The sequence below is a fragment of the Mugil cephalus genome, chromosome 20 (assembly GCF_022458985.1).
Source record: "Mugil cephalus isolate CIBA_MC_2020 chromosome 20, CIBA_Mcephalus_1.1, whole genome shotgun sequence".
NCBI classification, from domain to species: domain Eukaryota; kingdom Metazoa; phylum Chordata; class Actinopteri; order Mugiliformes; family Mugilidae; genus Mugil; species Mugil cephalus.
In genome coordinates, this window is record NC_061789.1 from 5,053,849 (window position 1) to 5,081,432 (window position 27,584).

The following is a 27,584-nucleotide window of genomic DNA, read 5'->3' on the forward strand; positions in this document are numbered from 1 at the left end:
ATTGTTATTAATCCAGTAGTTATTAATGGAACCACGGTTTCCATGAATCAAAGTTCAGTTTCGCAACTTCCTCAAAAACATTTATAGTCCTCTGAGCTCATCGTGAGAACCTCATCTCGTCACGGGACCGAAAACGACCGACATGACAGATGATTTAACGCCAACTTACATTTTTTTTTTTTTTTTTTTTTATGAATGCCTAATGTAAACAAGTGGAAGTGCAGCGAAAAAACCCCTAATTAGCTCTTAACGACTGATGCGAGGTAATTAAACTCTAAAAAAAGAGGCCCCGCTTTATGGGGGAAGTCCAGCGCGTCTGCCACAGAGGCGACCGCACCACCCATTTACCGAGCACAACCAGAGCCGTCCATAACAAAAGTGGGTTACTTTTTAAAGACCTCGCTACACCACTTAACTGTAGGCCTTAAAACGCAGTCAGGCAGAATAGAGCGAGGAAGTGGGGTTGAATTTCAGTCCAACTCCTCACAGGGTGCAGGCTACTGTGAAAAAAAAAAAAAAAAAAGACTTCTTGTAGGCACTAAGCTCAAGGTTTTCTATCTTGGCAAATCCACTTATGTAATATGCAAATCTGATAAGACTTTCTCCTGGTCACATAATACAGATGTTACAGTCTCGGGTAGCTGGAGCGATCATGGAACCGCGGAGCTGCCAGGAAAATCTCCAAATACCTCTAAACAGACCTGCAATTTCCAGGATTTAGCAAATCAGAAAGGAAAAAAAAGGGGAGAAACAAAATACCTCCCTGTGTATAATTTTATACCGAGAGGAAAACAGAAAGGAACAACTGGAAAGCGGTGATTGAGTTCCTTTCAAAAAAAACTGCACACGCACTCCAGGCGCTCCATCTCCTTTTTTCACATGCGTCCGAAGTCAGGAGGCGACGTAGCAACCTCACCGACAACCGAGGAAACCGGGGATATTAAAGACGCTCCCGCTGACGTTCATTAAACACAACGAAGGAAAAACCACGGAGGATTAGATTTAGGTTCCCCAGGCTTCCTGCTGCGACCAGGAAAAAGACATCTGGGGACATCTGTTGCGTCAAATCACTGTGGCTAGAAGAAGTGGAGGAAAATGAAAACATAAGATACCCCCCCCCCACCACCACACAGCTCCTTTTCATGGAAGCCGGCGGCTACGAGAAGACGTGATATATCATTATGCATCGCGCTCAACAGCTGGTGGAAAAGTGATCCCGTGATACTGACAGGAAGCAGGTTCCTGCTCTGCCAGGTGGCGTTAAAATATAGACGACATGGCTGCGGTTAGAAAAAAAAAAAGAAAAGATGCAGCAGTAAATCCCTGCGATCGTTATTCATGTACAGGCAACGAGTCGAGGAAGTTCGGGTTTGGTTTGTTTAATTTAAAGATTTGACGATACGCGATACAGAATACGCTAAATGCAAAAGCTAAATCCTCCTTCCACATATAATAAACCCAATTTGCTCCTCGGCGTCAACCCTGAATTTGGTGGTAGAAACTGTAGTTGTGGATGGCGCAATTAAACATGGTGTCACCTCCGAGATTACTTCAAATTCGATTGATATCAGGGTGAAGTCAGAGCCCGTCATAAACCAAAACCACCGAAACACCGTCTTCCTCTTCTTTTAATGGCGTCAAAGCTGCTAAAAAAAAAAAAAAATCCCAGGAGAAGAAGAAAAAAAACTAAATCACATGACTAAGAATGTCTGCGGTGGAAGTATTTTTATCTGGAAAGTGAGCTCAGTCCGACAAATATGTGTAAATTGTGCAATGCGGACGCTTGGCGCGGTGCTGGCGGGACGTCGTCATTCGATGCTCGATTCACCAACAACAACAGGAACGATGACCGAGGGGAACGGGTCGAGTCCTCTCAGGGCGAAGGCTACGCCGAAATAAATGACACACAACAAGCTGCGTTTAAAAGAAGAGGAAAGACGGAGAGAGGTGTGCAAAAAGAAAAGCCAACATGTGCCAAGTAGAGGTAAAATATTATGGAAATACCACAAAACTCCATCTAAATATCGTCAGATTGAATGGATGGAATCAAATCCTGGAAGAGGCGATCACCTGATTTGTCTTCAAACGGCGTAAAATTAGCCAGCAAGTGTTTTAATAACGGACTGAGTCATTTTTTTAAAAGGCTGAAAAACAGCGGAGTTCACATTCTCAGATATAAATATTTTCTGGTGTGTGTGACAGCGAAATCTGTGGGAAACCCTGGTGATGAGCTAAGCCTGCTTTCCAGCCAGACCGGTCTTCAAACAAAAAAAAAAAAAAGCCAAGGAGGAAAAACACAAATAACAAATCCACTAATGGAGACAAGCAAAACAAAAAGGGCTTATCTCCCTTTTCAAAAAAAAAAGAACCTGATCCGCGACATGCGGGGGGGAAAAAAAAAAAAAAAACTCACCACGCACATCCACATGTGAGGGGAAAGAGGCTGGCAGCGCTTCTCGAGTGTGAGAACATTTCATCCATCTCACGTCACCTTTTTCCCTCCGCGATACAGTCCACTGTAATTGCATAACAGCTCCTCCTATTTTCAGCTCCGAATAGTGGGGGAAACCATGCCACAATGGCAAAATTTCTCCTCGCGGCATTCCTGTTACCCCTGCAAAGCACATCACACTCTCTTCCCCTGTCTTTTCCACTCCTGTGATGCAGCCGTCCAGGGCCGAGTAAAGTCTTCCACAGTGCCATCACTGACTAAGACGGAGTCAAAAAAAAACATGCCAGCGGAGCGGAGGCAGCAGCTTCGGGGCTTCTGCAAGCTTGCACCCCACTGTTGGCCCGGTCCACGGCTGGCTACTCCTATAGCTCCTTTGGCTGGTTCGGCCGCTCTGATGTAATGGAGGAGAGTAAAAAAAAAAAAAAAAGGAGAGGCCTGGACCCGGCGCTGCAGCTAAAAAAAAAGTGGGGGGGGGTGGATGTAGCACCAACCTGTTTAACAGAAGTTCGAGGACCACCGCATTTCTGTGTTAGCTTCGTATGCTGCTTGCTTCACCCCTCCCCGTGAATTTCCCCCCTCCCGGGTTTCTAAGAATGATTTCACAGCTTCGTCTGGGAGCGGCGTTACATCATTGCCACCAACCCCCGGACACATTACCCCCCACACTCTTTTTTTGTGCCGTGCGCTTCGCCAACGAATGCGTTCGGACGGAATCGTGTCGTCATCGTGGACGGGACAAGGGTCATTGTGTCTAAACCCAAATTTAGCCGTGTGACTTTTTATTTTTAAACGTGCTGCCGGCGTCGAGTTACTAATGATTTAAATTATATGGATGAGGGTTTGGAGGAAACCGAGGAGGAAGTAGCGTCTGCGTAGGCGTCCAAGAATCTCTAATCTTCCCTTTTTTTTTTAAATCTTAGACTGGATAATAATCGTGTCGTAATCAAAGATGGTCCTCAGTGACGTGAGGCGCTCGTTAACGCTAATCGCAGACATTAGCGGCGGTGATTCAAGGAGGATCCAGCGGTGGTGCCTTTGATCCGAAGCCATGAGCGAACTCTGTGCAGGTGCACGCCGTAAACTTCATCTTTTTTTTTTTTTTTTTCAATGCAGGTTATATTTAAAGCGTCGACGGGACACGTGTCATCACGTCTAATCCCGGATTTAACCTTGAGCTCTGATGAAATCATTTGTCTTTTTTTTTTTTTTTAAAACGTGTTTCTGGCTTCGGTTTCAGAATGATTTGGATTATTTGCGACAGGGTTGGAGGAAACCCAAGAGGAAGTAGCGTCTGAGTAAACTCCTTTTTATCTTAGAGTCTGGATGGTTTACTTGTGAATCAACCGATTACCCCGACGATAAATATTGGTTTATGTCTCCGTACATGACGGATCACGGCATCTGCAGCATCTGCCGGGGAGGTGAATCATCAGGCACTCCCAGTTTTGGTCGAGCTTAACACTTAGTTTCACTACAGACTTCCTGCGAAAGCAAACCATGACTCTTATCAACCACAGACAGTTTCACCTCAGAGCCTCGTTATGAGTCCTACACATGTTTAAGATTCTTTTTTAAATCCAAGCCAAGAGTCACATTTGCTTCTCTTTTTTTTTTTTTTTTACTACCCAAGAATCCTGTTGGTGTATTTGTTCAACTTCAGCGGAGATGTTATTTGAAATGCGATCTGGTGTGAATATAAACATCTCCCGTCTGATCCTGCCTTCCTCTGAGGACCGAAGGGGCTCGAAACGTCGGGCGAAGGCACGGACAGACGTCTCCAGTCAGCTGTTGGCGTCTTGTGGCTTTTGCACCGGCACTCCCCTCCGCCGCCACCACCACCCTTAAAGTAACAGCGACCCCCCCCTACCCCCACCCCTATCTGCTTGAGGTTAGTCAGAGTTAATCGCGTCAACCCCCGTGTCCGTCCCAGGTTTAAAGCCGAGCCGGCACGTCCAGGAATTAATCTCAGGTTACCCTCCTTTCTCCAGACAGCTGGGGCGGGAACCTGCCTCCACCACCACCAACTCCGTTTCCAGGGAAAGTGAAATGACCCTTTGCACGTGTGAATGTTCATCAGAGCTAACGACACCTTGTGCAAACTTGCTGAGTGAGCTCACCTGGGCTCACGCTGCTGAGAGATGATGATAAATGAAACCGAACGCCTCGGGCTTCAATGCCGCAGATCAAAAGTCAGGACGTTTTTTTTTTTTTAAAAGGCTGCAACCTGAAGGCTTTAGTCCACACTAATAATAGCTGGCTCAACATGCAGAAGGGAGCTCTTCCATTGTGTCTTAAATATATATTGGGTTGCTCAAATAACAGCTTGCGTCTCGTGCACGTGGCTTTAGCTAAAAATGCAGAAATTAACTGTTGCATTCGACAGCTGCTATCGTGAACGACACCTGTAGTTTATTTTAGAAAAAAACGGGGGCATGTGATTTGACTGTGGAGAATCAGGCTAAGGGCAGATACATGACGCAGATTTGTTCTGACAAAATTACAACCACAAAGTTTTCCCAAAGTTGAACAGCATTTCCAAAAAGCCTTAGTTTTAACCGCAGAAAAAAAAAACACACATATTAGTGCAGACGAGAGATGTCCCAATCGGTACCGGGCCCGATGATTCATGCTTTTAATCGAGCTTCTTTTACAGTTACTTGTTTCGCATCTGAAAATAAACCAAAACCATGTTCCTATAGCGTCAAAACTTCTTCTTCTCCTGGGTGACTGGCAGCCAGAGCTGCTGGAAATCCCAGAAGAAGAAGAAGAAGAAGCAAAAACACATGACTAATAACGTCTGTTCTGTGGATAATGAAGTCAGTCAGACATAAATTAGCACATTGTGCAACGGCGTTGGTAGCAGGAGATCATGATTCAATACGACCGAACTGATTCAACATCCACAAAACAGAATATGAAGAGTCCACTCGCACTGCATGGAAACAAAAACAACAAACACTGAGGGCTACGTTAAAAGAAGAGAAAAGTTTCCTGGAGACAGCGAGGATAAAAGTGAGATAAGAAAAACCTTCATGAACGTCCACGGGAGGAAATTTACTTTAGTTAAGATCAGAGCTCGATATTAAAAGATCCGTATCAGATCGGGACGTCCTTATTAAAGACGTAGCCGTGTCTTTGCAGCGAGGTGTGTAATGTAGCGACACCAGCACAATAACCAGCTCATCACACTTTTCTCGGCTTAATTCTTTCCAACTTCACACTCCAAGATTCATGTATTTCTTTCCTGTTTCATAGTCGTCGGACCAAAATGACGCTGGCTCAAGTGACGTCAATGGAAGCAATTTATCAGATTTAACACAGTTTCCTCTGGAGCAATAAAACCGCGTAACACGACTATTTCGGAAAACGAAATCATCATTTTCATTTCACACATTCCTGCAAAGTCTGAACCATCAACGTGACACAAGATCCCTCGCAAATCACCCAGAGAGTCGTAGGTCTTTGCTAAAAACGTCTGATGTCAAGTGCACTTGGGTTTCGTGAAAAAATAAGGGCGTCTGAAGTCAAACGAGGTTCTCGACCGACATTGGAAAAACAGCCTCAAGTCGAGTTTCTGACTTCAAAAAGGGAGCGCTCGTTTTTTTGTGAAAACGGTCAAGAAGCAAGGAGGCGAAGATTTGGTGGGAGGGGCAGGGTTGTTGGAACAGCCAGAATGCAGAGGAATGATAGGGAAAGAAAAAAAAAAGCCTGCGGACAAGAATCAGTTTAGTTTTCGGTTGGAGTTTCCCCACCCTCACACTCACACCACTAATCCAATTCTGACCCATTAACCACCGCAGCCGAGTTAACAGAGCGGCCCCTTTGAAGAAGGTCTTTCCCCGAAACCACCCAGGAGGACTGAGACCTCTCCGAGACCAAAGGGACGGTCTCCGTCTGCGCACGGCTTTACACAGATCCCCATCTGACTCATCCCAGTCAGACCCTGAAAACGCAGCACTCATTTAAATTCTTTTACGAGCTGTAATTAACCGTGGCTCGCGCTGCACCGACTGCATAATTTCCAGCGCTTTTCGGGGGCGAGACGATCATCCTGCTCTACCTGGAGGGTGCAAGGATGAAGCGGAGCGTGTGTTTTGAGTACGAAATAGGTCAAAGGATGAGTTGCGGCCCACGTGAAGGATCGTCAGAGAGGTTTAATAATAGTGCATCTAAAAAAGGTTTAGAGACTCTACTACAAGAAACTGCACGTGCGTCAAACCAGCAGAGTTAACGTTCAGACGCTGCGGTCGATTCGGTTAATGAGCTAGAACTCAACATGAATGTGTTTTAGTTGCGTAAAGTTATCCGCTAACTACTATGCTAACTCATGTGCCACAGCTGCATGCCACCTGTATTAGCATGTAGCTCTTAAGGACGTGGTTGAGTTCAGTTTGCACCTTTTGTGGTTCGTATGGGTGTGGAGGAGGTGGTGGGGGGGGTATAATTACGCTGCAGGTCGATTAAAGGAGCGCCACTAGATTTTCTGGTTGCCCTTCTAAAACTTATAATGACTGATCTGACATGACACACACAGTTAACGCACAAAAACTTAGTATGTGCAGGTCAAATTAGGGCTGGGAGGTATGAACGAAAATGTATATCGCGGTATTTTTCTAAATTTTTTATGCATAATCAAATGTTCACAACATTTCCTACGGGTTGAGAGATGAGTTAATGCAGTAGACTGACTAAGGATGGACTGTTTTACTGTGATGGTGAGTAAATATGGTAGAATAATCCCATATTAGTAGTAAAAACAGGTTAGCGTGGCCAAGGTTGCGGCCAAGGTGGTGGAGGAAACTGCTTGTGTTGCCACGTTTTGCGACAACTTTAATCCAACAACACTTGCAAATTTATTCATTTATTTTGGTCAATGTCACATTTTTTTTCAATCTGCCGCTTCATTTTTCGGACCTTTCCACCTTCACCACGCCTCGAAGTGATGCAGCCACACCATGCGTGTTTAGAAGTACTACTAGTATCTAAAATAGTCCGGTCTGAAATATTGACTCGCTGCGCACCGTTCAATGCAACGGTCCGCCTGTATATTAAAAGCTCAGTATGAACCGGCGTGCCGTCCAGCCCCAGGGCTGCACACTTAATCGAATTTTAACCGTGATCACAATCTCGGCTGCCACGATTGAAAGAATCTGATCGCCGGCGATATTTACGGTCTCTCCACCAGTAGTCAGCCAACCACCAGGGGGCAAACACATGGCTCAGGCGTCATTAAGCTGCACAAATAATAAGCAAGTTACCCGGCGCAATCACGGACTTGTTTTGGATTTAGGGCGAGTGACGTGAAACAAGAAGGAGTTATATGCAAAAAGTGCAGCAGAGTAACACATCTGTTCAATCGACGAAAAAAAAACATCCATTTATTCTAATTTAAAGTTTCATTTTGCACTGAAAACTGTTTGAATATTGTTCGTTTTAAAAGTAGTGCAATAAAAATACAGATGTTTTCCCCTAACGTGATTATCATTCTGGCCATAATCGTGCAGAACTCGTCCAAAACCATGAAAACTTAGCGAGCGGTGAGTTCACGCTGAGCAGAGAACGCGGTGGGTCGGTTTCCCTCTTCGCTCAGTCACCAGGTAAAACAGTGCAAGTCGATGCAGGAAAGTAACATTGTTATTTTAATGTCACAAAGCAGCCATTATGAAGTGCTGATGCACACGACTCAGCGGGATGAGCCGCTCTCCCGAAACCGCACACACACACACACACACACCGCCCACTATTCAAACCCGCGGCGTTGTCTGGTAAAGACACGGCGACACACGGCGAAGCTGCACGGGGCGACCGCTGAGTAATACGGCCGCAACGCTTTGCTTTATTATGATAAGGAAACCTCAAAAAAAGAAACAAAAAGAAAAAGGGAGGGTTTCTTCTGGATTGCTCTGCTCCCCCACCTGTCAGGGCCGACGTTTGGACAAGTGTTGGGGTCTGGGGAGCACTTCCTCTCCCTTACATCTGGTGCAGTCGGAGGCTCGTCTGCTGGCGGCGGCCGAGGGCAGAGAGACCGCAGAAGGCTTTTGTCCTCGTTGTGGAGCAGCTGAACCAACAACGGGCCAGTCAATTAATTAAAATTATGGGCGGATCTCATTGAGGGGGGGGGGCTGTAATTGCTCGTAACTTCCCTCTTGTATTATCTATTATTATTGTGTTTTATTTCACGACTTGTCAGAGCAAAAATTAAAAAAATAAATAAAAAAATGCCGCTTTCACCACATGCAGCTAATCACTTTGTATTTACAACGTATCCCCGTCTGAACACCCAGATGAAGCTTAAAATCACTTCCATGCAGCGGACCACATGAAAAGTTTCTTCATCATCAGGTCCTACGCCGCCCTCCATAGCCCCATCTGTGCCCAGCTGTGTGTTTGAAGGGGGGGGGTGGTTCTTCTTCAATTAACCAACATCCAGAGACCCTCATCTGCAGACTACACTAAAAATCACACCAAGCTGCACAGTACGGCTTTGTTGCACCTCCAAAAATACGGCTTTATTCTGCGTCGGCCATCTTTAAATAATAATATTTATAGAGCTACGTAATTTAGCATTAAATAAAGGAAAAGACGTGACAAACGAAGGGAAAGAAAGAGAGGAGCAGAGGAAGCCGGGTTACGTAAGGCTGGGACTGAAATGTGCTCGGCTCTGACCGGGGAAGGAGCTTACAGTCGGAAAAAAAAGAACGGGAGTGACTCAAGAGGAGAGGAAGAGGTGGGAACGCAAATGGAGAATACTAGGGAATCCCACTGAGATAGCCCCCCGCCCCCCCGCCCCCCCCCGCCTTCGCCGGCCAAAGAATTCAGACGAGCAAACCATATGCTGCGACGAGTCACATGTAAACTCGAAGCGAAGACAAAACAGCAAATAAGGAGACTCGAGCCGGACGTCCGAGAGCTTCGGTTCTCTGACGGGGGCCGTGTTCTCTTTCCCCGTATCAGGAGAGACGACCTGACAGAGTGATGTAATTCTTACGCCACTAGCATAACGGAAACCTGCCCCCCCCCCCCCATCTCGACCCCCGCCGCGTTGTGATGTGTTGGTTTAGGCAGATATTTTTCTTCCACTTCAATAGCTGGCAAAACATCTGCAACATCTGGTTCAAATGGACGGACGGGGTGGAGGTGGTGGTGGTGGTGGTGGTGGTGGAGGTGGTGGTTGCTACAAACAGCTAAAGGGGGACTAGTTTGAGTCTAGCAACTCACAACATCATTCACAACCTGCCTGGGAACGAAAAAAAAAAAAAAAAATGAAATGAATCGGCAGCTTCGTGCGTCTGGGGATGACAGCGCGGAGCTCGAGTGACGCAACAACCACTCCGGGCTCATTACTCCCTCTGCAGCGATCTAATCAGCCGAGTACACACACAGCTGTGTGCGGCGCAGGGCTAAACAAAAGACGCACGCAGCGGCGGCGGCGGCGGCGGCGCGCGGCGAAATGAAAACTCCTCGTCTCGGAAAAAAAAGTTAGGAAGCGGGATTCCTCTCCTGCTCTGAGCTCAGCGAGCGGAGGACATGCGTTATGTAATTTCTGCAGGAAAGTTTCCGTGAGCAGCGTTTGCAGGTGGTTATTAAACCACCGACACGAATGCGAGAGGACGCTGATTTTATATAGATTTTTGCGGTGGTGGTTTCTTTAAAAAAGGGGGACTGATGTAGGTAAGGTGGAAAATGGGGGGGTGCACTGTGGCGCTCAGCATTAAGAAAAGAGGTGGACTTACATTCTTAGCATTCCAGCAGAAAAATCACTCAAACTGCAGCGACAAACTCGCGTAGATTCGCCCGAGTTTCAGCGTAAAAGACGCGTTTTAGGACGAAGGAGGTTCATTTGTAGTTTTTGCGCTGCAGATGCGTAACTACCGTTGGTCACCGTTGCATTTCCTCTCTAACCACAACGTGTTCTTTTTCTGTCCTGGATGCACAACAACGAGCATTTCACCAGGGTCCATGTAGTTACGCATTCCTCATCCATGTCTCACAGTAGCTGCGTTTTCCAAATAAAAGCGTTTTTTTTTTACTGAAACTGCGCTTTCTTTCCATTGAAAGGTGTTTCGCGGTAACTCTCGTAAAGTCTCGTCTCGCGATATTTACCCATTAATCTCTTAAATTCTCCACAGAGACCTTCACTTTGAGGAAGAAGGGCTTCGAATGAACTGGTCACATGACCCCCTGCATCATCTCCGCATATCGACACGTCTGAAAAAAGACGATATTCGAGAGGTTTATAGAAACGTAGCCGTTTCCATTACGATATTTAGGTTTTGCTTGTGTCTAGGGGTTTATGGAAACACAGCGAAATCCATCCTCCTTCCTCCTTCTCGAGCATCCTCTCTCCGTTTGATGGTGGTTTCTGCTCAAGGTTTCCTCAAAATATTTTTACTTGCTGTCTTCAGCTTCATGCCAGAAGCACTTACTACGCACAAACAAGAAGACGCACTAACATCCCCCTGATTGGACATGAAAAGAAAAATCCACCCTCCTTCCGCCTGAAGCTGCCATGTTTCTCCATATGATGGTGGTTTCCTCTTTTTTTACTTTGCCTTCGTGCTTGTTCTGGAGTTTTCTGCCACGTAGAGACCAATTTTATTCTTACTGACACTACTTGAATAACTTGAATAACTCAAATGTGATTAGCTCGGCAACAAACCAGCGCACACGTATAAATGCTCACACACACCGTAGGCAACTTGGTCAACGACTAACACGGTCAACGTAACCACAACGTTACCACATAAACTATTTCTCCCGGTTACCAAAGAGATTTTTTACAAAACTAATGCGGTTTTGTAACCGCGGGTATCCCCCAGACATTTCACCTCTAGTCTAATTTGTGTTGCCTTTGCTTTTGTCCAGCTCATCGCTCACGTCGTTGCACTTTTTTTTTTAAATCTAATCAATATGCTCTCGGAGTTGGAGCTTCTTTTGGATCCTGCTATTGGATCTTCATCAGACGTGAAATGATCCTGGTGCGCACTTTCGCAAGATCTGCTTGGCTCTTGGCAAACCAAAATCTCGCAAGACCATGAGGAGGTTTTATTAAAACCCGGCCCTGGTTGAAAAATGGGTTTAAAAAAATGATGAAATTATATCGACAAGCGTTTGGCGTCAGCTTTTTAAGCTTCTCGTCGCCTGCTGTGGCCCAAATGTGGTTGATGCGTCACTGTGACTGTAACTATATAAGACCAAGGCCGACGCTGCGATGCCGTCTTTACAACATTTCATGCCATAACAGCCAACGTCCATGTGTCCGATCGTCCACCGGCTGCCTTAAAAGGTATCCCCCGCACCAAACTTTTCTCTTTGAGCGACCGCAGAGATACTGCAGAAAGCATCTCCGGTCGGTTCGTTTGAGATCCCCGCCCTTCTCCACTTTTATTCACTATCAGAAACAGCACCAGCTTAAATGTTTAATTTGGCCCTTCCTGCTGGAACAGAAAGCTCTTCTCTGGAATTGGATTCAGGTCAGATCCTGGACGTTCAAACACAAAAAAAAAAAAAAGGAAAGGGGGGGGGGCAGCTGTCTGACCCCGTTCAGAGTCTTTTCACTGCCTCTCATGTAAAGATAAACTAGAAGGAGAGAGTCCGAACTCACATATCCTGACAACAAACCGCTTGGTCTTGAGTTTTAAATACAGATGAGAGTGGGTCATTTGGTTCTGGATGGACTGATGCTGCTGCTGCTGTGTTGCAGGGACTTAAAGTTGACCTGTTTAACAAACAAAGGAGGCAGCTGTCTGTCTGTCTGTCTGTCTGCAGACCATAGGCGTGTCCCACAGCCCATCTTTAACTTTGTTTTGCACTTATCATCTCCACCTCATCTCCTCATTTAAATGCAATTTTCTTAACGACACAGTAGTTTGACATCACTAGCTGGCACAGTACTGTGGACTGAATAACCGCACTAGTTTGGTAAGATTACGTAGCTACTGCTTATTATTATTCATGCACTGCTCACTATTATGTATCGCCCAATTTATCACCTGCCCATTTCCTTTACTGTAGATTATGTTCGACTTTAACGACCCACGAGGGAAATTACTCGGTCATAGTGGCTTAGCTGTTACACAGCTGGATAAGGTTTGGTATAAGCGAAGTCGTGAAGCTCCTCTTGCATATTTCTAATGTTTCGTGCAGTGCATGGGATGGATTGTCCATGACGGAGAGAGCAGTTTATCCGGTGTCCTCCTGTCCCCTCACCGAGGTCTCCACACGTCCAGCCGTTCGGATCAATATGTCGATGTCTCTGTTTTTGCTAATACTGCTCCCTCAACAAACCACAACCAACAGATTGACGACAACACACAGGTAGAGAGACTCCAGCAACTTGCTGCACACATCGAAAGACCTGAGCTTCCTCAGAGTCAACTCAGGACCTTCTTGTCCACAGCATCACTGTTGTCCCCCCGGTCCAGCCTGTATGATGTGTCCACAGTATCTCAGTCAAACATTGTCTTGCACATCTTGCTCCCTCACCTGCACATACGGTTTTATCTGTAAATACTGTCCATACATGTGCCACACCGCTTACATACTTATGCTACATGCACTTCTGGTTGGATGCTAAGCTGCATTTCGCTGCTCTGTACCTGCACACGTGTAATAACAATGAAGTTGAATCTATTTAAATGTAATGCACCCCTAAAGCTCTGACCCTAGAAGCCCTTGTTCTGGGCATAAAAGGCTCGACTCCAGGCTAGGAGGCTAAAGCTACGCTAACATCAGCTAGTCAACTTTCTGTGAGCCCGCACAACGCAAACCGTGGGGGCAAATATGTCCAAATGTTACAGAAATACACGTATTTATTAGATTTATTAAGCGAGAACCGGTTAATTTGCAGAGCAACATAAAACTGCGCTAACCCCCCCCTCCTCTCCTCTCCTTTCCTCTCCTCTGGGACCCGTGTTATGTCTGGCACAAGGGCTGCGACTACTTCCAAGAGCAATAACACACAAATTCCACTATTTTCACATGGGTTTTCCCACAAAAGGGCAACGCGGTTTGTGTTGAACGTGCATTGTGGCGTTTCTAGAAAATAAAATTGTGGCAAATAAAAGGAGAAGGAGCCAACTCCATTAGCCATAGGGGTTGAGCTGTTTCCCCGTCCAGCAAGTAGACGGAGCCCTCCTCAGCGAAGTGTGTGGGAATATTGAGTGGGGGGGATTTAAAGGCTTTGCTAGATACCTGTTAATCGCAGCTTCACCGGCCCATTCCGCCGAACTCCTTGGTTAGACATCTCCTCTAGGTCCCGGCCTTCACCGCAGTATATAAAAAAAAATAATTAAAAAAAAATACAAAAAAATACAAAAATAAAAATGTGTCGCTAAAGAATAAAAAAAGAAAGGTTTAAGAACCCCTCCGCCAGTTTTTAGACAATAATGGAGTCAAAGCATTGTGGCCCGGATGTGGACTCAACTGCCATAGCGAATGAAAAAAAAAATAAAAAATAAAAAATAAAAATAAAAAAAAATATCGAATTCTGCGATTTGCATTTACCAGAATTCACTTCCTTGGTTTTTTAAAAATATTTTTTTTAGAAAAAATAAATTAATTTTTTTTAAAAAAAAAGGGAGGTATTGTACGAGTCGCTGTTTGTGTTCACATCTTCAGAAGAGAGAGAGCGAGTCCTCCGCCTCGGACCGAGTCCTCCTTCCTCTGAGCTCGGGTTGGAGAGTTGTTGGAGGAGTGCGGAGACCTCCTCCCTCCACGGCGGTGGATCCCACTTTCGGGAGGAAGCTGCTGCGGGGAATCTGACCAGTGACGACAGCGCTCTTTGGGGGGAGTGAAACATTTCTCCGACATGTGGCGCATAACCGTGAATCAAGCACACGCACACATACACCCAGTGTATTTCTGAGCGGTTCTGATCGCCGATTTTAAGTATGATGCAGTAAACGCAGCAATTTACGAGTTTTAACAGGGGCGTAGCTACCATCCGTAAAGCTACAGGGCCCCCTCATGTGCCCCCCCACCCCACCCCTTCCCGAAAAGATCCCATTTACAAGAATTAGATTCGAAATATTTCAACAGTTTTACCACAATTTAAGGGCTTTAGCTACTCTCCATAAAGCTCCAGGATCCCCCCTCACCAGTTTTAAACAACTTTACTCAATTACAAATTTGAGCTATTAAAAAATTTTACAAAAAAAATCTTACTCTTAAAAGGTGTATAGATAATCGGAGGGCTGCTGGGTATGGTTTCTGGTTTAAAAGATTTTTTTTTTTAACTCTGCTGTCTAGCATCCTTAAATCTCCAAGGCCCCTGAATGACCCCATCACGTATTTCATATTCAAGGATTCTCAAAAAAAAAAGAAGAAAAAAAAGAAAACTGTGACGAGTTTCCATCCGCTTAGTCAACCACCAAGCAAAAGAACTCAGTGAAACAAAAAGCCAAAACCTGGGGAAAACATCTTAAAATATAACGCCCCCAAAAAAGATTAGTGTTTACTTAACTATCTTTACAAGAACCTGAGACTTTCCTGACTTGCATAATTAGCTCCTGAATTACCAAACATTACCCAAAATAGATTTATTTTTGTCTCTCACCGACTTCTTTCACAGTAGGAGCAGAAAGTCACCTTTTTCACCAGCAGTGGTTCACCTACATTCAACTGGAGAACTGGCGCCACCAAGTGTTCATATCAATAACCACCTCAGAAACAGTAAGAATGCAGATTAATGCCAAATTTTTACCAAAGTTTGTGTTAAATATAAATTCAGACAAAAAATTTCCACAGTTTGGATGGAAATTTAGCTTCAGTGATGGATCATAATTTGGAAAGGTAAAGGTGTCACTGCTTTTCAAGAGAAACGTTTATATGAAAGTGACATTCTGAGTCATTTCTGGGTTTGAAAACCCATTGGAAACCACAATTGGTTTCTCATTGTGCCAATACAGAAAGTGAGAAATTTTCCTTATGGCAACTCAAAATGTTTTGGTTGTTTTTGGCAGAAATCCAATTCCATATCTTTGTAAATATAGAAAGTTGACACAATTTTCTTTTTTAGACAATTTTAGGATAAGCTTGGATTGTAAATTATTTAAGTAAAAGTCTTCAACTGGCAGCAAATCAAGAGTTCATCTCAGTGTTTCTGCTAAATGAGCCCAAATATATTGAAATGAAACAAAACGTTACTTGTGCCAACGCCCTAAAATAAGTACAATACACACACACAAAGACACAAGCAAACACATGATCTGACAACTTTATTTACAGTCTTGTTTGATCAGTTATGATAAAACAGTATGTACAAAACATACAAAAAAAACAAACTCATAATTACATGAACAAAAGACAAACAGAGGCAGTGGAGGTACAGTACAGTTCAGAGAAGAGGTTTTTCAGTCATCTAGAAGTTGAAAGTGCTCTGGTTTTCACTGATCTGGAACGCGTAACCGTCTTCGGTCGAGTCCGGAGCGACGCACTCCACCACCTCCTCCTTTAAAAAAACGAAACATAACAGAAACCAAAAGTTAGAAGACACAAGGGATCAGGACAGGGTCAAATTAGCCGACATATCTCGACGCCCACCTCCTCAGAGAAGTATTTCTCTATCAGGTTGAGGGAAGCTTTGTAGATCATCTCGTTCTCGTGGGACTGCAGCGCTTCGATCTTGTCCAGGCCGCCGCATTCTTCGATCATCAGGCTCAGCTTGTCGGACTCACCGATTTTATCCCCGGCCTGGCGAACGAAACAGAAACATTTAAGTAATCTAGCCGGTCGACTCATCTAATCCAATTTCGTCTGCTGTTCACTCACCAAGAAGATGTTGGTGATCGCGTCCAAGATGACGAGGACGGTTTTGCTGTCTTTGGAGGAGAGCAGGTTCAGAAGAGGCTCGATCACGTTGGCCTGCACCAGGTAAACCACCTGCTGAACAGTGCCCCCGCTGGTGAAGTTTGTAACTGCCCACACGGCCTCTTTCTGAGTTTTGTAATCACCCTGCGGAGAAAGGAAATGTTATTATGTTGGGATCCTAACGAGTGCTAAAAAAAAAAGTCACAAAACGAAACAAAAACAAACTTACGTGCACAAGAATTTCAACCAGGTATGGAACGATGCCTGAGTTGATGACCTCCTGGATCTGAGTGTCCTTCCCGGCTGTGATGTTGGACAGAGTCCAGGCCGCCTCCTTCTGGATGTTGGCCTTTTTGTGGCGCAGCAGACGGGGGAACATGCTCAGGGCTCCGGCGTCCAGCACCGCCTGAGTCTGCTCGTCCGTGCCGGTCACGATGTTGCCGAGCGCCCTCAGAGAAGGAGTCTGAACAGGGAAGAGGTCGCGTTAAAACCTGGGACGATGGACGAGACCGTTATGATGCAACACAAACGAGAGTTTTATACGTACGACAACAGCCAGCTCCTCAAAGCCGAGCAGCTTCACCAGGCGGGGGATCAAACCGGTCTGCACCACCACCTCGATCCGGTCGTTGGTGCCGTCCGTGAGGTAGGAAACGGCCCAACAGGCGTCGGCGAGGACCTCCGGGTCGTCGTGGTGGAGCAGGCGGACGAGGGCGGGGAGGATCTGCTGGATGGCGGCCATGGGAGGGGAGGGGTTCTTGTTGCGGCAGAGGTTTGACAGCGTCCATGTCACGTTGCGGAGGTAGCCGGCCTGTAGGGCAGTCAAATGTAAGAGGATAAAGTGTCATTTTTTAGGATTTAACTGAGCTAGGACGCCTCCTAGTGGTCAATAAAATTCATAAATTAACCCACTTACGCTAAACGCATTGAGGTCAGGGACGGCCAGCAGACTGAGCAGAGGGGCCACGGCTCCATGCTTGATGACCCTGTCTCTCAGAGCGGATCCATCACCTAAAACACAAGAATACATTACGAATAAAAATATATACATTTGTTGATTCAGGTTTTATACAAAATAAAAGATTTAAATATCGTACCAGCAATGTTTCCCAAGGCCCAGATGGCCTGCTCGCTGATGTGCTGGTGAGGGGACAGCACCAGGTTAATGAAGGCCGGAATGGCCCCGCCCTCCACGACGGCGGCCGTCTGGTCGGACGTCCCAGAGGCGATGTTGGTCAGAGCCCAGGACGCCTCGAACTGGACGGGGGGGCAGTCGGCGAGGCCCAGGAAAGCCACGAACTTGGGGATGAGGCCGGCGCTGATCATCTGGTCGATGGGGGGGTGCTTGTCACGGGAGAGCAGCTTCCTGCGAATCGTCAAGATAACAGACGGGTCACAAAGAGAGCGGTGAAACGCGGCACGCGGCAAATTTTTTGACGACGATTTATTACCGTGCAGCTTGGGTGGCCTGGAGCTGGGACTCGGCGTTGTCGCTGTTCACTCCTGCCACGATCTCCGCGACGGACCACTGCCTCATAGCCTGCGAACGCATCATCAGAGTCCCATTTATGTGGTGTTTTTAAGACGAGGGGCGTCCAAGTAAATCTCAACCAGTAAGATAACAGCATAATAACCTATAAGCAACAACAACTCCATAGTTTTCCTATTTTTTTTTAGTGCAAAGAAGAAGTAAATTCAATTTACATTTAATAAATGTATATGTAATTTTTTTTGCAAATTCATTCTTGGGCCCAGTTTAGACCTTCTCGCGTGCAGCTTTTGGCCCGCGGGCCATATGTTTGACACATGTGTTTCAGACAAAAGAAAGCCAGCAGGACTATAAACAGACTATACTTTGTTAATTTAGTATCTTACCTGGGAGTTTTGGGTCCTTTCTTGAAGGGGAGAAGTGGCCTCTTCAGGAAGGGCGGACACATTCCTCCTTTTGAACATCTGGTCATCTTTCTTCGCCTTTCTGAGCTCCACGTTCACCTCCACCCTCCTGCGTCGAAGCTCCTGCATTAAAGATAAATAAATACAAGCTTTACAACTTCATCTTCCTTCTTTTTTTGGTGCTTTATAAAGCAGTTTTGTTCCGAGGGAAACTTACACCAGCATCTTTGCCTTTGTTCTTGAACTGAGTCAGCCGTGCGACGTTCTCGGACATTTTTCCAAGTGTCAGGAAGTTTTAGCAGCAGCGGAGAAACTTGAGGTTTTATTCCTGGATATTAAATAATAACAATAATAACGATAAATGAATTGAAAGGTTATCGGAAACGCTTTGAGCTCGCCTCGTGATTCGACAGGGGTGACAAGTATGTCAAACAGCTTCTTTTTTTTTGACATACTTGGCAAAAAAATCCCACCGCCAGTCACTTATGGCTACAATGACAGTGAAGGCAACGCATAAAAATGTAACTTTTCAACAAATATAACGAGATTCTTGTTTAAATTGGTGCATAATAGGCCGATAGGAACTTACCTAATCCACGAGCAGAGGTTATGTCTAGTCGAAAATGCCGCAAAGACCTTTAAATTCCTGCAACAAACTCCTGTGATTGGGCGATTCGAGCAAAAGCATCCGGCCGCCTTCGTTCATTGGGCCGTTTGAAAAAAATCACGTATCGCACCGGAAATGGCGTCACGAAATATCGCGAGACGTCGTAAGAACCAGTTGTTCGTGAACTTGGGAAGTAAACTACAAGAAAATGTTTTATTACTCTCAAATAAATGTATATTTCAAGTTAATACAAAGTAATATGATATATATTGTATTTAATAAATTATATTTAAAACATTTTATTGTTTCTGAAGGAACGTTAACCCTCCTCTATTTCTAATTTAATCTGAAATACTATATACTGCAGTATATTTATATTGTAGATGACACGGTGACACGGTGATCTATTTTATATTTATACATTTAATACATATTTATTATCTTTATAAAAAATAATCTGACCTCAAGACGTACTAGACAAACAAAATTTCATTGAAACTTGTGTTAAAGTTTTTCTTCTCCTAAAATCATGTATTTGCCATTTATTAAATAATTATAATAATAATGTAACAATAATAATAATCTGTGTGATGAAGGTACTGGACACTGATCTAATTAAGTAAATTAGTCTAAAATAAATGTTTTTTTTTTTAATTATTCATATATATTTATGTGAATCACAAATATTTGCATGATTTTACTAATTAGGTTAATAATTAACTAATAGGACATATTTGCTACTAATTAATTAAATTATTAATGTCTCAAATACATTTAGATTTTGAACATTATATATGAATAATATAGAAATATTTCATTTAAAATAATATACATGTTTGAGATAAATTGGTTAAAGTATTAAGTATTATATCCATCTATGCATCTTCTAATAAATCATACAATTAACAACTTATCTCATAAGGAAATACGCATCATTACAATGCATTTGCTACTAGTAAAATAAGATTCATAATTATATAAACAAGCGATATTTACTACCCATTATTTAAAATTTCTGACTTTATCACTACAAAATTAATTCTATATATTTTCATATATTTACATTTTATGTTAATAAAAAAACGTAAAGTAATGATCGTGTTATTGTATAATTTACAGTAATAAACTCGCCACTAGCCCAAATAAGATTCATTAATTTTAAATACAATTTTTAGAAAATTTAAACAAAAGTATGGAAAAAATCCTAAATTTAAATGTAATACTTTGTATGACAACTGTACATGGTTTGTACGATCCCAGATTTCTTATTCTTCATTTTTATAGCGGAGTCACTATAAAACTTTCCGCCAACATAACTTCTGTCGTCTTTATTTTAGTCCAGCTTTACATGTAGTGCCACTCAAAAAGAACTCAGAGGAAGAAATCAGTGTTTTCAATTGTATTAAGTTCCATATACATCAATATTTCTTCAGCTGTAATACAAAAAAAGAAAGAAAAAGAAATAAAGTCAAAAATCAGATGAGTTTCTTTTTTTTTTGTAGTTTTTTTTGTAGTTTTTTTTTGTTGTTTTTTAACAAACAGGGCAGGAACCTTCAAATACATCCTTCTCAGTCAGTCACTACTGCAAAGCAATTCATTTACAATAGCTTAACACCAGCGTTATAGGAGTTTAACCAAGCGGATAGTTAGTACTTTAGTACTTAAATGGTCTTTCATGCCACTTCAGACGAAACAATGAGTGGAAATGGGCGAAAAACATCGTTCCACTGCGATATATCTGAATTCAGACACAAAACTCTTGATACATTACGCTCAGTAAAACTCAGCCGGTCTAATGTACTGTATATCTGGACACGAGGACGGCCTGAGGAGAGACGACGGGGAGGGGAAGGGGAGGTAGGAAACAAAATAATAAAAAGACATGGAAACGTGAGAGTCTTTTCTCCGAGGTAAACTTTCTTTTTTCTCTGAAACGCCTCCGGTGTTTTCTCGCTCCTCGCGTTACGAAGTCCCACCGATGTCCAGAAAAGGTCCCTTAACACCTGGAAAAGGTGGAAAAGAGGTGGTTGCAGCTTCCAGAGGCCGTGGAGGAGGAGGAGGAGGAGGAGGAGGAGAAGGAGGCCGAGGAGGAGGAGGCATGAGTCCGTCACACAGTCAACAGTTCAGAAAAAGAAGCCATATTCTTGGCAAGTGCATTTTGTTTTTTTTTTTCCTCATTTTTTTTTTCCTTTTAAATCTGCGCAACCTGCGGCGCTTTCTAAGAGGCCGAAGAAGAAGAAGTAGAAGAAGAAGAAGAAGAAGAAGGAGGAGGAGGAGGAGGAGGAGGCTGAAGCTTGTTGTTATGAGACCTACAGGATGTGGAGAGAGGGGAAGAGTTTACTGCCGTAGATGGACACAGTGAAGGATCCTGCAGCCGCGGTGGTTTAATGAACCCCTTTTTTATTAGTGAAGAGACGTCCTACAAACTACTCTGGGAAGTAAGGAAAAGATTTTAGTCTCATAAAATAATACTATCTTAAATGTTTTTTATTATTATCATTATTATTATTAAAACAGATTCATCTTACATCAACTGTACATGATGGTAATAATAATAATAAAAAAAAAAGAAAATGTTATGTACATTCAAGACCTTTAACAGCCAGCCAAGTCAAACTCATGAAGAGGGAAACAAAAACATCTCATAAATATTTCTCTATAATAAAATGTGCAGCTTTATCTCCTCAGTGAACTTCGGGCGTGGAACAGAAATAAATACAGATTTTAAAACTCTACCGAAACACAACCTAAAAGCTAGAGTTGAGTGATTGTTCACAGAAAGGCCCCGATTTGGGATGAGAAGGAAATAACGAGGTGGCTGCTGTTAAATGAAAACTGTGATCACAACTGGTTCCTGAAAGTTTTTTTTGTTTTGTTTTTTTTGTTTTGTTTTTTTACATGAAAGCACATTTGGTGTTTTTTTACTTTTTCTTTCTTTGTGGTTTTGGAAACATAAAAGTTTGTTTTATGTCATTATCTCCCAGTCCAGACTCCAGCTAGACTGGCCCCACTTAAGAATCTGACAATCTGGAAGAAAAAGAAGAGAATGGGATGGTATAAATCAAAAAGGCATGCAGCAAACAGGTGAACAGACACAAATGCAAAGATGACACACGCTAGAGGACACAGAGTAGTAGTAATAATAATAATAACAACAACAACAACGTCTTCATGTTGCTTTAAACGGACACTATAAGAGTGGTCACTATGACAGTGGAACAAAAACAACAGTTTAAGAGTTACAACATCAGTCAAGACTGAAAGAGGAGAAAGAGACGGAAACATGGAGCGTCTGATGAAGAAGAGGAAGTAGATGGTAAAGAAGAAGAAGAAGAGAACGAGAACAGGAAGGCGGTAAAGACGTAGAAAGTAAAGAAGGTAAGGAAGGAGGAGGAGGGATTTAGTCGTACCTGCTCGCTTTGAAACCCTTGAGCTTCTGGACGAAGAAGGCCTCGAGCACCTCGGCGCAGTGAAAGAAGGGCGTGTCGTTGGGGTTGTAGTAGCGGCAGTTGTCGAAGATTTTGGTCACGTCCGCCACGAACTCGGTGAGCTTGTGGTAGTGTCGCTTGTGCAGGCGGGTTTCCATCGTCAAGAAATCTACGAGGTCACAGTCACAGGGTTAATCCACAAACCAGCCTGGAGGACGGGCTTCAATGCACTGAGCTCAGTCGGCGGCTCAGATCTTACCCATGGGCTCCTTGATGACACGGTAGTAATCAGGAGCGTCGTGGGGATCCACCGGTTCGAGGAAAGGCCATGCCATCTTATGAGACTGTGATGTAAATAAAAAAAAAACTTTATTTATAAAGCACCTTTCTCAGGTAAAAAATACTACATAAAAGAAGAAGAAGGTGAAGAAGATATGAATATTATTCGTAAACCATTTAAAGGCTGGAGAAGAATGTGGCTTCACTGAGTCGTAGGGTCACGCACCTGTAACGAGCGCAGTATTCTCTTCAAGCCTTCGTAGTCTTTGTCCGTTAGCGGCGTGAGCACCGTCATGGCGTCTTCCGTCGACTGACACTGCGGACACACGTACACGTCGATGTGGTTCGCCTCGCTCTGCAGGATCCCCACGCAGCGCCCGTGGTACCAGTTCTGACAGCGGTCGCAGCCGATGTAGAACCTGAGAGAAATAAATAGAAAAATATAACAGCAGCACCGTGAGTCTTCTTTCAACCCTTTACAGAGAGCGACAAAAACAAGTGGCGAGTCCTTCAACCACTCAGAAGACTTCTGCTGATGAAGATGAAGAAACAAGAGAAAGAGGAAGAAGAACAGGGTTCTTAATTTTTAATGTCGGTTAGCATCAAAGCTACCACAACACAAAAAAGGAAGAGGAGGAAGATCAAAGTAGGAAGAAGAAGAAAGAGAAGGAAGAAGAATAAGATGAATACATGAGAAAGAAAAAGACAAGGAAGAAGAAATAAGAAGAGCAAGAAAAAGAAGAGGAAGAATGAAAGAAGTAGAAAGAAGATGAGGTGGAAGAAGAGGAGGACTTGGAAAAAGAAGAGGAGGAGGAAGAAGAGAAGAAGAGGAGGACTTGGAAAAAGAAGAGGAGGAAGTCAAATAAATAAGGAAGAAAAAAGAAAGAGAAGGAGACAAGGAAGAGGAAGAAGAAAGCAGAAGAGGAGGAAGAAAAGGAAGAGCAAGAATGCAAGAAAAGGAAGAGGAAATACAAAGAAGAACAAGAGAAGAAGAGGAGGAAGAATAGAAGAGGAAGAAGAAATAAGAAGGGAAGCAAAAAAGAAGATGAGGAGGGAGCAGAAAAGAAGCAGGAAGCAGGAGAAGAAGAAGAGGAAGAAGTAGGAGAAAAAGATGAAGAATAAGAAAGAAAATGAAGACAAAGAAGAAAATAGGTAGGGAAAGAAGAGGAGGTGGACGAGGAATAAACCAGAAAGAAAAAGAAAGGAAAAGAAGGAGCAGGCAAGGAAGAAGAAGAAAGAGAGAGAGAAGCCTCCTGGTTGTGTCTCAGTGAAGGAGAAGAAGGCGTCTCACTGTGACTCGTCGTAGGGCGTCCTACAGATACAGTACAGCTCCTCGTTGGCTCCTCCCTCCTGTCCTCGTTTACAGTCGTTGCAGACGAAGTCCTCCAGCTTCTTGGCCTCCTTCTCTGTGATGCCCACACAGGCTCCGTGGAACCAGTTGGAGCAGAGGTCACACCCGATGTAAAACCTGAGGGGACGGGAGACACAGCGATTTAGATCGTGGACCCGGTTGACATGAGACATGAGACGTTGAGGGACGTCCCTTCTACTTACTTGGACTCGTCGTAGGGCGTTTTACAGATACAGTACAGTTTGGTGTCCTTCTTGTGATCCTTTGAGGTAGAAGACAGCTTCTTCTTCTTCTTGTGTTTTAGTGAGTCTCTGTCCTTTTCTCTTTCCCCGTCTCTGACCTTGTCCTTATCTCTGTCCCTGTCCCGGTGTTTGTCCCGCTCTCTGTCCCTCTCCCTCTCCCTCTCCCGTTCCCGCTCTCTGTCTTTATCTTTATCTCTGTCCCGGTGCCGGTCTCTGTCCTTGTCCTTGTCCCGGTCCCGTTTCTTATCCTTATCGTGGTGCCTGTCCCGGTCCCGGTTCCTGTCTTTGTCCCTCTCGTCTTCCCTCTTGCGTTTGTGGGACGGGGGCGCCGAGGTGGTGGCGGCGTGGCTGCCGTGGGAGGAATGTGAGGGGGGAGGGAGGTGGGCGGAGTGTGAGGAGTGGGAGGCGGCGGCGGCCTTGACGGTGGCGGCGGCGGCCTTGACGGTGGCGGCGGCGGCTTGGGCGATAGCAGCTCTGGCTTTCTCCTTTTCTCTCTGCAGCCTGACGATGTCTCGCCTCAGCTCCTCCTGGAAGACACACGAGACATTTAACGGGTTTATGGTGTGATACATTTGTACTAAGAAGTTAGAATTTCCGAGGAACGGCCATGAAAGTCGGGATTTCCTACTCGTAAAGTCGGAGGATCCTCACTACATCCGAGTTGAGTTACAAAGATGGCCGCCCCGTGTGTAAACATTAATCAGAAGCTCCTGTGATATTGAGTTTATTAGCACTTCTGATTAGTTTTTGTGGCATTAATTCGTCATATAGATGGTATTTTTCCACATACATGCAGTGAAACTAAAGTTTTTCATGCATTGGGAACAACTAACAATGGCTAAAAATAGTAGCCTGGTTAAACACTAACGTGGTAAATTGTGATGAAAAGTGTATTTGTTTTCTCTACAATTTTGAATATTTTTATATATCCTCATGTGGTCTTGAAGATTTCATCACTGCAAATAATTCTAGTTAAAAAAAAAAACCTCATGAGTTGGTTCAAGTTATCTGCTCCCTTTGCAATTTGTGTAACTTAAACAGTCTAAACTTAGTTTAACATTATAGCAATAACAGTTAGTTAATATCAAGAATTAAAAAAAAAAAAAAAATATATATATATATATATATATATATATATATATATATACACTTTGCACTCAAAAAGTTACATTTTCGGAAAAGGCTAGCACTTCCATGGACGACGCCATCTTGTTTTTCGACTTCTGTAACTGGAAAGCCGATAACTCTGGTGTGACATCATTAATACCCCGTGTTTAAACTCCCCCACTAGTGTGAGACATTCTGGTCTCGCTCTGTAACAACACCACCCAAACACTAGATGGCGGTGTGTCTTTTTTTCTTTTTTTTTTGGCCAGTCTGATTCATATAAATGTCTCCAAACCTCCTTAGCTCACTTTAGCTATGCAGCGAAGTCACCCGATGATTAGAAAACCTGCCCACTGACCTGCACTTGCAGCTGCAGCTCCTTGTCCAGCAGAGCCCTCTTCTTGAGGATTTCGGCCTTCAGCTGTTCCTTGTGCTTGTAGAGCAGCGCTGTCAGCTTGGTCGCGTTCTGCTTGGAGCGTTTCTGCTCCACCACCTCCTCCTTCTTCCTCTTCTTCGCCGCCTGCTTCTCGTCCTTCTCAATCTTGTCCAGGATGAACTTCATCACCTGGTTGCACACGATCATTCTGAGGACAGACGACGGCGGATTATTATCATCTCAAAACGATCAGACCTGTGTCTGTGTCTGACATAAAACAAAAACAGGTCGAGTCTTCTGGCAAGAAGAAGAAAAAGAAGGAAGGAGGAGAAGATGATGAAGAAGAATGAGAAGACGGAGATCAAGAGATGAAGGAAGAGGAGAGGGAGTAGAATAAGGGGAGATGAGGAGAAGAAGAAAGAGAAGATCAAGGAGATGAAGGGTGAAGATTAAAAAGAGGAGGAAAAAGAAGAAAAAAGTGGAGAAGGAGATGAAGTAGATGAATGAGGATGAGAATAAGATGAAGAACAATGTGAAGAGGCCAAGAGCATGAAGGGCAGGAAAAGAAGGAGAATATTGAGAAAAAAATGAGAGACAAATATGAAGGAAAAGAAGAACAAAAAAACAATGAGTAGGAGAAGAAGAAGGTGGAGGAAAAGATGAAAAGGGAAAAAAAAAGGAAATTGAAATACTCAATTTATAGAGAATATTAAATGTCTCCAGTCCATTGATTTATAAAATCCAAACCTCTGGTTCTCCTCTCGCTCAGCTGCAGCCAAACTCTTCCTCTGTTTCAGTTGTTCCGATGATGAATTCGGTTTCACGAACACCTGATTTAGAAACAAATACGTTCATTTACACGTTATATAAACACCTCATGTGTGAATGCTTCTAAATCATTGAGTCACACCTGTTTCTGGACGCCGTCTCCAGGACTAACCACCTGCTCTTTCTGCTCCTTTTTGGCCTCGTGGTGTTTCTTCTTCTTTGGTTGTTGTTGCTGTAGTTGCTGCTGCTGCTGCTGCTGCTGAATCCTCTGAAGCTGCTCCTGGACGCTTGCTGGCGCCTGTATGGTGACCATGTTCTGGATCTGGTGGGCCTGATGTTGCCCCCCCGTCTGCTGGATCTGGATCGGTAGCTGCAGCTTGATCTGCTGGGGAACAGCGCCGCCCTGCTGCTGCTGCTGCGCCTGGATCTGCGCTTGGATCTGCGCCGCAACGTGGGGCGGGAGCGCTGAGAGCAGCTGGACCGGCTGCTGGAGGCCTGGAACGGTGATGAGTTGCCTGATTGGAGACTGGACCTGAAGCTGAGGTTGCGTTTGAACTTGAGTTTGGTTCTGAGGCTGGAACTGGACTTGGAGCTTCGCTTGGACTTGGGGTTGAGCTTGGACCTGAAGCTGTTGCTGAGTTTGCGGCTGCGCTTGAAATGAAGCTTGTAGCTGGTGCTGGTACTGAGGCTGGATCCTTGGCTGGAGCTGGGGCTGGGGCAAGGTCTTGGTTGGGGACTGAAACTGCACCTGAGGTTGAATCTGGGTTGGGGGAGTTTGAGGCTGGAACTGAACTCGGACTTGGGGGTGAATCTGACCTTGTGCTTGAAGATGCGCTTGAGTCTGAACATGTGGCATTTGTTGGACTTGTGCACAGGGCTGGACTTGGACCTGTGCACGGATCTGGGCCTGGGGTTGAAGCTGAGTTTGGGGCTGGAGTGGAGGCTGCGTGGGTCTCACGGTGGTCACAACGGAGGACACTGGCAATCCTTTCATGTGAACTTGCACCGCCGAGACTGGAATTTGAGACATTTGCTGCATGGAGACAACGGCAGGGTGCGGGACTTGTGCTTGAGACTGAGGGGTCAGAGAAGCTTGAGGCAAAGGGGTAACGGGGGAGAGCGTGGAGATCAATGTGGGGGCAGAGGAGGCTACAGTTGCCAACGTCGGAGGCTGAACCGGAGCTGCAGCTTGCTGAGCCGGCTGAACTGGAGTCTGAGCTGCCCTCTGCTCCGTCAGGGCTGCAAGAGGACAGAGAAGAAAAGTTAGCGACG

At 44.5% G+C, this 27,584-nt stretch overlaps 3 protein-coding genes across 7 annotated transcripts in view; all 3 read right to left on the bottom strand.

Moving 5' to 3' along the window:
- smurf2 (SMAD specific E3 ubiquitin protein ligase 2) overlaps window positions 1-14,363 on the bottom strand; it is a 58,277-nt gene extending 43,914 nt beyond the window's left edge. Inside the window, exon 1 of the mRNA XM_047572366.1 lies at window positions 13,646-14,363. Coding sequence (XP_047428322.1) covers window positions 13,646-13,697 — 52 coding nt within the window. The 5' untranslated portion in view covers window positions 13,698-14,363. The remainder of the gene's footprint in view (window positions 1-13,645) is intronic.
- A 1,291-nt stretch (window positions 14,364-15,654) lies between these two features.
- On the bottom strand, window positions 15,655-18,868 carry kpna2 (karyopherin alpha 2 (RAG cohort 1, importin alpha 1)). Its single transcript, XM_047572372.1, has 11 exons — window positions 18,744-18,868; window positions 18,372-18,482; window positions 18,137-18,277; window positions 17,713-17,801; window positions 17,359-17,627; window positions 17,178-17,272; window positions 16,809-17,072; window positions 16,491-16,724; window positions 16,223-16,405; window positions 15,995-16,144; window positions 15,655-15,902 (listed from the first exon to the last, which is right to left on the bottom strand). The coding sequence occupies exons 2-11, from the start codon at window positions 18,426-18,428 to the stop codon at window positions 15,813-15,815; spliced, it is 1,572 nt and encodes a 523-aa protein (XP_047428328.1). The 5' UTR covers window positions 18,429-18,482; window positions 18,744-18,868; the 3' UTR covers window positions 15,655-15,812.
- A 1,277-nt stretch (window positions 18,869-20,145) lies between these two features.
- LOC124998147 (nucleosome-remodeling factor subunit BPTF-like) overlaps window positions 20,146-27,584 on the bottom strand; it is a 30,346-nt gene continuing 22,907 nt past the window's right edge. For 4 of the 5 annotated variants that reach the window (XM_047572355.1, XM_047572358.1, XM_047572354.1 and 1 more), the window contains 9 exons: window positions 26,455-27,551; window positions 26,292-26,374; window positions 25,527-25,752; window positions 24,023-24,588; window positions 23,760-23,936; window positions 22,695-22,887; window positions 22,449-22,533; window positions 22,172-22,358; window positions 20,146-21,070 (listed from right to left, as the gene is read on the bottom strand). In XM_047572355.1, the coding sequence (XP_047428311.1) occupies window positions 20,980-21,070; window positions 22,172-22,358; window positions 22,449-22,533; window positions 22,695-22,887; window positions 23,760-23,936; window positions 24,023-24,588; window positions 25,527-25,752; window positions 26,292-26,374; window positions 26,455-27,551 (2,705 nt within the window). In that variant the 3' untranslated portion in view covers window positions 20,146-20,979. Of the gene's footprint in view, window positions 21,789-22,171; window positions 22,359-22,448; window positions 22,534-22,694; window positions 22,888-23,759; window positions 23,937-24,022; window positions 24,589-25,526; window positions 25,753-26,291; window positions 26,375-26,454; window positions 27,552-27,584 lie in introns of all 5 variants that reach the window. The other variant, XM_047572356.1, reaches the window with a different exon arrangement.

What these genes read in the sequence shown, in the direction of transcription:
- kpna2 (XM_047572372.1), bottom strand. Translation starts at nt 18,428, where the DNA reads ATGTCCGAGAACGTCGCACGGCTGACTCAGTTCAAGAACAAAGGCAAA. An exon ending in CTGACCTCAATGCGTTTAGC is followed by an intron (nt 17,073 to 17,177) that starts GTAAGTGGGTTA and finishes ACTGCCCTACAG; the next exon opens with GCCGGCTACCTCCGCAACGT. An exon ending in TGGTTGAAATTCTTGTGCAC is followed by an intron (nt 16,406 to 16,490) that starts GTAAGTTTGTTT and finishes CTTTCTCCGCAG; the next exon opens with GGTGATTACAAAACTCAGAA.